The 9,345-nt window shown below is 40.4% G+C and overlaps 1 protein-coding gene across 1 annotated transcript in view; it reads right to left on the reverse strand.

The window, feature by feature from the left end:
* Positions 1-632: 632 nt before the first annotated feature.
* CCNE1 (cyclin E1) overlaps positions 633-9,345 on the reverse strand; it is an 18,726-nt gene continuing 10,013 nt past the window's right edge. Inside the window, exons 4-11 of the mRNA XM_019505636.1 lie at positions 7,688-7,833; positions 7,449-7,584; positions 6,299-6,445; positions 3,791-3,886; positions 3,264-3,398; positions 3,075-3,186; positions 2,832-2,989; positions 633-1,306 (exon numbers count right to left, since the gene is read on the reverse strand). Coding sequence (XP_019361181.1) covers positions 1,184-1,306; positions 2,832-2,989; positions 3,075-3,186; positions 3,264-3,398; positions 3,791-3,886; positions 6,299-6,445; positions 7,449-7,584; positions 7,688-7,833 — 1,053 coding nt within the window. The 3' untranslated portion in view covers positions 633-1,183. The remainder of the gene's footprint in view (positions 1,307-2,831; positions 2,990-3,074; positions 3,187-3,263; positions 3,399-3,790; positions 3,887-6,298; positions 6,446-7,448; positions 7,585-7,687; positions 7,834-9,345) is intronic.

A 9,345-nucleotide genomic window follows, 5' to 3' on the forward strand; every position in this document is an offset into this window, starting at 1 on the left:
TGGTAATTATTATTTTTCGCAAGGTAATAAATTGTAGAACCATACCTCAAACTATCATTATTTCCTTTGTGATGTCTTTTTGATCATGCTGTAGCAAAGCAATATCTTTTACGAACCAATTGTTTCCATGGAACTGGTCCTTAGGTTGAGTGAGAAATGTTATGAAAATGGTTAAGAAAATTATTAAAACTGCCTATGTGAGGCTTTTTCATAACACATTTTAATATATTACGTTAGACATCTATGTTCACATTGCAACAAGGTCGTAGGAGAAGCTGCCACTCTCTCATGGTGACTCAGAAGGCACTTTGATATAACAAATACTAGCCAATTGCTTGCCACCGCCACCACCCACTGTCTTGTGCTGCCACTGCAGGGGGATATTAACCTGCCCCTTCCCCCCCCCGCTGACCCCTTCCACTACACCAGATTTACCAGCTACACACAGCTGTATCAGAAAATTGGATCGTTATCAGTCATGATATGCCTCCTTAAAATATCAGCTATCAGTATCTGCCCCCAAAATCTCTACTGGTGCACCCCTAGAAAGCAGCTAAATCGTAACAAAAAGATGTCCCTCCATCTTCAGTCCCCCAAACTTCTAGACGCAGTGTCATTCAGCACACAGAGCATGCAACACACAAAACAGCTGTCTTGGACAGCATCTTTATTTAAAACTTGATACACAGACATAGCAGCATTTACATAAAGGGGTTTTAAAAAGGCATGAAATTGTAAGCCAACAGTTTGAAAAGAGGCTCTAAATTTTAGTCTTCCACAGCTAGCTATAACCACAGACTACTGATGCCTATTTGTCCAGACTTGGTGGAATAATCCCAGGTTATCCAAGGACAGACAGACACAGCTGCAGTTCTCAAATTTCAAGCCTTTTCTCTGAACAGTTGGTCACATCAAGTATCACCCTCCTTAGCAGCATTTGGAGCACTCTTCGGTGTTCATTTAAGTGGCTGGTATACTCGATCCATTTATTTAAAAATATCTATATTCAATAAAAACCATTTCACATAAAAACTCTTCCGAAACAAAAATGCAAGTTTCCTTTTCAGAATCCATAAAAGCTTATAAACTTCACTGGCAGCATTTCTGTAATGGAGCAGAAGTAAGAACCATCAAAAACAGGCACTTCAGCAAAACTGTCTCCGATTTTAAAAAGTCTGCAGAGTCATATTGGCTTCAGCCCAGTAGACTGTTTCTTACTACTCTGTGGTGGTGTGAGGACACCAGTGGGTAAAGGAGAAGTCCTATTTTGCTCAGCCAATGTGCCCTGTTTTGCTTGAGCTTTGTCCTTAAAATTGAGAGAGAAAAAAAAGTTAGCATTTTAAAACCAACACTGGTATACCAACACTATTAAAGCAAAATGCAGAAGATGCACTATGGCTTATATCACAAAGCTAGGTTTTACACAAATTTAAGCCCTCTGTAGGTTTTGCCAACATACCACTCAATACCTATACCAAATTACTGAATTTATTGCAAAGCCAAGAAACATACTCTACTAGTTAATAAACAACTGGTGACAGAATTAGAAGTCTGGAGTAATTCAAATGGTACTAATTCTATAGCCATAAGTTGAAAACTGGAAAATTTTACTTTGGCCTCAGGTAATATAGATCCTGTTCCAAAGTACAACTTGCAGTCCTGTACAAGTGTACAGAACAAACACACACACCACAGGAAGAGATGTTTTATGACTAACATTTAATTAATGAATGTAAGCCATGACACAATGCCATCAGTTTTGGGGGTTCCCTATACAAGATCAACATTAGGTATTCGTTGTTAGAGTCCAAGATGGTAAATTTCAGTAGCTAAAGATCATTCTAAGAGGTTTTTAAAGTCTACTACAATAAACCACATGAACAACAGAATCAGTGACTAATCTCCCTTCCCAAATTACAAGGCACATGCAACTGTAATTCTATTAACCACCTGCAGATTACCATCTTCAATATATGTTACTTTACTTATTGGAGCAGTTAATTGACAGTAGTACCTTTGGATCACAAAATATTGATGATACTGGACTATGCTATGCTAAGTGACAGTTTAGTTCAGGGGTGGGCAATTATTTTGGGTGGAGGGCTGCTTACTGAGTTTTGGCAAGCCATTGAGGGCTGCCTGACAAGCAGCCAGGGGCAGATAAATATTAGTTTTCTGAATTTTTTTTAGGGGCCCCATGGGCCAGATAGAATGGCCTGGCAGGCTGCATGTGGCCCGCAGGCCACATCTTGCCCACCCCTGGTTTAGTTAGTGGGGCAAAAAGAGATCATTTAAATAACTAAGAGCAGCCTTTCAAATGGAGAAATTTAAAAGTTTAATTTGTTCCAAGTTGAGTGAACCAACTATAGTTTTTCTATATACTTTTTGGATTCCCAGCAGGCAAATAGAAAAGAAGTTAGTGAAATAATAGAAAAAACGTAGTGAAAAGAAAGCTAGACTAGACTTGTGTCACATATCAATGAAATGGTAGTTTAGCAAAATACAGCTTAGTGTAATTATTTGTGCTACGGTATCCTCTAGTGACCCCAGTTGGGAATCGCACCCCTTTTGTGCTAGGCAGTAAGTAAAAAAGGACAGTTTCTGCCTCAGGCATGCTGCAGTTCAAGTACAAATTTATACGGTCGATAACTTTGCATCTAAAAAAGTGATATGTAACATCTATTTAAGGAGCTGAACTCAAGTGTTTGGTTTATGCACTTGCCTACTTATGCCATAAAGTTAGACTGTACACTTCAAATTGCAAAGAACACAGCTTGTCTCTAGTGAGCATACAGAATCAAAAAACCTGCCAAAAACCAAAAACTACATACCAGCAAGTCCAAGCTGTTTATGTGTGTCTGTATGTTGTGCAAATCTTCAGGAGCTATACCTCTAAAGTGTTTGAGTTTGGAGCTTCCCACTTCCCTTATAGCCATAGCAAATGGAACCATCCATTTTACACATTCTTCTATGTCACACCATTCATAACCTGTGAGATAGAGGTATGTGAGCTTCAGGTCTAAGAAGTTGACAAACTTTTTTTTTTTTTTTTTTTTAATTAAGATGTTATTTACCTGAAACCTTTTGCATCAGTTCAGAGGAAGAGAAGTGGTACAAAGCAGAAGCAGCAAGCACTCCATATGTATATTCCAAGCAACCAATATCCAGCACACAGAGATCCAAGAGCTATACAGGGAGAAGGCCTTGTAAGAGACACATCTTTGCAAGAATCTACAATGTGTGGAGGATGAAGTCATCCTTACCTCCGCTATTTGTACAAAGATTTGCTGGGGATACTGTGGCAGCAACACCTCATAAAGCTCATTTAGATATGCAACTTGCATGTAAATATTTAGCCATGATACAACTGTCAGTGGACCTAAGTTCCAATTAAGAGCCTGAAAAAAAGAGGCACAAAGAACTTCCATATCAACTGAAACAGACAAGCTTCTGAAGAAGCAACCACAGCATCTGAAATCCTTACCTGGTAGGAAGACTACCACTGTCACTTGGTGTAGTGATGCTCAAGAGATTAATTAAGCAGAACTGAACTGTCCCATCTAGAAATCAAGTCACCTTGCCTGAAGCATTTGTGAGGAATGCTATTATGATGTACTATTTCCCACAAACTAATGAAGCATAGTTACACTATGTGAGCACAATTTTTTAACTACAGAAAAAGCTCTACAATAATACATTGTAATAAATCATTGTAGCTGTGCTGTAGACTATGATTACACCATGCGTTGCTCCTTACAGGAGGGTTACTGGTTATAATTTCATAAACTACCTTCATAATGATCAGTTCCATACTGAGAATTTCATCTTCTGTACAAGCCCCATCTGTAACATAAGCAAACTGGTGCAACTTTGGTGGATATATTTCCTGGAAAATAAAACATCCAATTTATAAAATTCAAGAAGTATGAAGTAGATAGTTCCACATGTAGAAACCAAACATTTAAAGGCCATGTAAATCTTGACTTTCACATAAGCCAAGGTGCATGATTAAAGTCAAAGAAACAAAGTTATTTTTCCAATTAAGTGTCTAATTGAGATATCAAGTCTCTAGTTCACAACTTCCATCTTCCATTTTTTGATGGATCAGTGCATGCTAAAGTAGATGCAAAGGATGCGTCATGGTCCTTAAACTTGCATACCAACTAAAATGAAGGAAAAAAAAAGCTTTAAATATAATCACTTCAAATCTTGAATGGTGTATTACAGGGGTCAGCAACCCCTGGCATACGTACCAAGCATGGCACGCAAAGCCATTTTACTCGGTACGCCACAGCCAGCCCCAGCTCTGGGTAGCTGCTGCCAGTGACGGAGCCCAGGCTGCTCCCAGCAGGGTTTGCAGCATCCCAGCTGCCTGCTGGAAGCAGTCCAGCCCCCAGCTGGCAGCAGCTACCCAGAGCCAGGGCCGGCTGCAGCCAGGAGGCTCCAAACAGCTGTGCCAGGCTCCATACCGGTGCATGCACCTGAGTGCTGGAGCGGGCAGTGGGGGAGGGGCCTGAGGCAGCACAGCCCTGGTCTCTCCCTCACTCCTGGCATGGAGGTGATGGCAGGGCTCTGGAGCCCGGCACAGCCGTTTGTAGCCAGCCTGGGCTCTGGGCAACTGCAGCAAGCAGGCTGCAAACAGTTGTGCCGGGCTCCAGAACCCTGCCATCACCTCCGTGCCAGGAGTGAGGGAGAGACCGGGACTGAGCTGCCCCAAGCCCCTCCTTCCACTGCCCACTCTGATGCTCAGGTGCATGCACTGGTACGGAGCTGATGCTGGAGCCTGGTGCAGCTGTTTGGAGCCTCCTGGCTGCAGTCGGCCCTGGCTCTGGGTAGCTGCAAGCCCTGCTGGGAGCAGCCCAGGCTCTAGCAACTACCCAGAGCCAAAAGGTAGCTGCTGGCAGTTGGACCCCGGGCAGGGCATCCTGCTATGTACCCTTTGCCCTCATTTCGTTTTTCTGGCATGCCAGCACTCCGGCACCTTCCAAGGTAAGCATTGGGGTGTTTTTCAGCACTCCAGCCAAAAAACGTTGCCTACCCCTGGTAGAAAATGTCTCGGAAGAAAATCCATTTAAACAAAAACTGTTCTTGGGACCAACTTGACCCAGCAGGCTTTTCAGGATCCCCACCATTATAAATGGTATGCCCAACCAGATGTAGTAGAAAAAAAAAGCCCATCACCCTACAGCTTGCCTGGTCCAAGTAGCAAGCTACATATGGGTGCCTTTAGATGTGCTCTGGGACCACAGGGCACTTTCATTAGAGAAGCTGTCGAGAGCCACTCTAATGAAAGTGCCCACAGCACTTCATATATTCAGCATCCTGCATTTCAAAATGGTGGTGGGGACACTAACTAAAGCTCATCGAACAAGTTTATTTAAAGTGCCCTGCCACCATTTTGAAGCACAAGGATGCCAAATACATGAGATGCCGAGGCTGCTGGAGTGTGCCAATTAGCATGCTCGAGCAGAGTTGATGAACTCAATCTGCTCTGATAGGCTACAATTACAGCATGTCAGAGCAGACATCCCACATGTCTACAGGCACACTAATATAATCAAGTTGATCACTGGTAGCTGGGAGACTACTTAGACTCTGTTAGACTATTAGCATCTTTGCTTCTAGAGTAACTCTAGTAGTCTTTAACTCAAGAGAATACGTGCTTTTCTAAGATATCAGGCAACTTGGCTTCCCCACCCTTCTGCCCCCTCAACAGGTATAATTTTACCTTAAGCACACAGAAAAGCTCACTAATGAGTTCTTGTGATTTAAAACAAAAGCAAGGATGTGTGCCAGGGAACAGCCCTAGAGAATGTAGTACATTCCAGAGATTTACACTCCTCTTCACCTTTTAGAGTTAAAGCTCAGGAAAAAAAAGTTATTTGGTTTAGTCATTAGGCTTGTTCAGGCAATTAAAAGGATAACTTGAATTATGTCATCTGTTTCCACTATTAGCTATGAAAGTACTTTGAAGAAGTGGTCTCTAGATCCCGAGACCAGCTTTGAAACCTCATAAAATTATCAAGGATAACTAAACAACATGTATGTTAGTCTTTGCAGTATTAGAATATTCCCTAAAATAGGAAAAGGGATATTATACTAAGAAACATTTTCTCATATTAGCCTAGAAAGCACTTGACAGGATAGTGTAGAAAGCCTGAGGTCCTTCCTGCTTGCATTAAACCATTCACTTAGGAAGAACTTCTATAAAACAAAGATGAACCTACTATTAAAACACACACACACACACACACACACACACAGTTGGAAAATGCATAGGTAGACTACAAAGTTTTACCTCCAGCTTTGCAGCTATGAATAAAGATGAAATCCCAATAAGTTGCAAGAGGGTTTTTACAACATTTTGTTGTGTTGCCATAAATCGATCAAAGAAATCTTGTGCCAAGTAAAAGGTTTCTCTGTGAAGCTTGTAGACTTCACAAACCTACAAAAAAAAAAGATTTAGTATATTAAAATGAACAACTAACATGGTAGCTAAAACACTAAAGCAAGAAATCTAGTAATCTATAGTTCCCACAGTAGCTTTCAACATCAAGAAAAAAAGTGAAAACAAATCTTAAGTTGGTTAAGAGACTTAAAATTAAGTGGGTCTCGGCCCCTTGACCAGCCTCTCTTTTTGTGGCAGTCAATACCAAACAAATTTAAACAAAACCCCCTCCGCCCCCTCAAAAGAAGCCAGAAATCAAGGTGTTTTTAAAATACAAGAGAGCATCAGGTGCTTTGTTTTGTGCATTTGCAAAGAATCATTTCTTCATTTTCACAAACATGTACACATCCTCCCAACAGTCCAGAGAAGTGTGATAAAAATGTTAGTGCAATTATAAATGGAAAAACAGAATGAATGGCTGTCAATCTTCCAGGCTAAACTGCAAGCTACTGTTATACATTGGTATTTAACAAAAACATCCTTTCATTCTAAGACTGTCACGTTAGAAAGAACTGTGCACCACATAATATATGCAGACAATATTAGAATTATGAGATTCTATGAGCCATATCACAGTTCTCAGTTTATTCACTTCTACATAACCCCAATTTAGGCTCATTTAAGCTACTTCAGTCTAGAACACAATCACAAAATATATAAACTTTTTTAAAGGTAAAAGGGATAGACAACCACTTATGTTCCATGTTTACAAGCGTTTTTATAGTCCAGTAATAGGACAGTTAAATATGAAAATAAAATTTGATCAGGTCTTGAATGCCTGAAATTTGTGCCATTAAGGTTTCCTTATCTGATACCAAGATACCCCAACCTGTCAGCCTGAGTTAGCCAATATTCTGATGCATAACATATTAAGCAAAATTCACAGATACAGTTCATGTTAGGTGGTTTGTGCAAGGAAGGGGCAGGGAAATGTTATTCAGAATGCTTCTTCACCAACTTGCAGCATCCTTAGACTGTTAGCAAGAACAGCAAAGCTCACCTCCATTAGCCAGTCTAGAAGAATTGTTCTCATTTTAGGTTGCAGGAGTGGGTGCTTTTGCATGTAAAGTTTATCCCTTACATAGGTCTGTTCTTTGTTTATCATGTTTTTCCATACTTCATCTCTATTTCCCCAGCTAAGGAAGAAGAAAAAAAAAAAGTGAAGTATGTTAAAGTTTCAAAACTTTGAAGAGTGAAAAGGAAATTGAAGGGAAGGCAAAGGGGAAATAGTATACTTGCCCCAGAACTGGTAACGGAGAAGCTCTGGCTGGAGTGAGGCCCAGGGGTACAAAATGAGAATAACCAACGCTAACCGAGTCATCATCTTTATCAGGTGTTGGGATGAGCATATGGGGATTTTTGTGGACATCATTATTCCAAGATGACTGCTAAAGGAAAGAAAATATACTGCATTGAGCCTAGTTTTATATCTCTTATGCCTGATGCAGAGACTACAAGACAGCTAATTAGCACAAACCAGGCAAGGCTTTCAATTGCTGAGTTTAAACAAGTCCAGTTATTTTTCATGTTTTGAGTTTGGAAGGCCATGGACGCCCCATGAAACAAAATAGTGTTTTATTTGGGAAGTTCTGTTGCTCTGCTTTTTTTTTTTTGCCAAGGACATTTCACATGAAAGCAGTATCTCTGGGAATCTCTCTGCTTATTGCCCACCTGAAGTCCTAATCCCTCTGCAATCAAGGCTTCAGGTGGGGAATAAGAGATGGGACTCCCAGACAAGTGGCCTGCTTTCATGCAAAATGTCATTGGTAATGAGCACAGGCAATGAGGAATTCTAGTTCTATTTTGTCTTAATCTTTCAGAGGTTTTGAGCTACTCATTCATCTCATGGCTTGATAAGACAAAAGAGCAAGCATTTTGTTTTCTACTTAGAATACATTCAACAGTTAAGAAAAGCACATAAATGTATGCAGATGCGCTCTCTCAACAGAAATGCACAACTTGGTCATTCATACAAAGAAGCCAGCAAACAGGCATCTGACATTTCATGCATTACAACTTGTTCTTTTTATTCTGAACAGGACCCAGTTCTAGCCTCTTCTTTCTTTTAAAAGGCTTATCTTCATAAACTGAAACTTTAAGAAACATCACACTAGCATAAAATCACTATTTGAGTTTCTACAAAAGAACTTATTTTCTTTATCTCAATATCTTGAAAACACAAAATTAGAAGCCCCACAATCCCCAGGAATATGCAGCTATTTATTCTAAAACCTGACATTTAAGCTAGCACTGCAGGCAGCCATCTTGTTGTAAAGCACTACACTTTGTAGCACTAGCAGGCTAAAAAGCATTAATGCGACTGAAAACAATTATTTATTTAAAGCAGTTCAAGGAATTAAGATTATGTAATATTTTACAATTCACACATTTTTATTTGAGCATTGGAACCTGTGAATCCAAACCCAGGCTTGGCCTTTCTGACAAAGGATGTCCCTTTCCAGCAACATGGCTATACTCTAGTACTAAGTTCAGAGCCAAAACCACATTTCACAGTTTACTCATAGTGAAAAGTGCTTTGTGCTATTTGAGCCAATGGCTGAGGAAGATGGGCAGTTTTCCTTTACTGAGAGGCTTTTTTTAATATTATGCATGCAAATTCATCGCAGCCATGCGCACAGCTGCCTCAATAGCCAAATGCTGCTTTTGCTCTACCAATAATTTTGGGGGAGTGAGAGGTATCATTCAGAGCAAGTGGCTGGCAGACCACCTCTGAACTGAAAGTTTGGAAGTACAAGTATCACATCAGCACTGCTTTAGGTCAATTTTTGTCCAGCTTCTGGGTTAGACTTTAGCCATACTTTGTCTCCTAATTTTATGGCAGGCACAGCTGTCAGTCTTTTGAGAATCTCCCTCATATCAGTTAATCAATAGTCAGT

This window comes from Gavialis gangeticus, unplaced genomic scaffold (genome assembly GCF_001723915.1).
Source record: "Gavialis gangeticus isolate Ggan-Ray unplaced genomic scaffold, GavGan_comp1, whole genome shotgun sequence".
In the NCBI taxonomy this organism is placed as follows: Eukaryota; Metazoa; Chordata; order Crocodylia; family Gavialidae; genus Gavialis; species Gavialis gangeticus.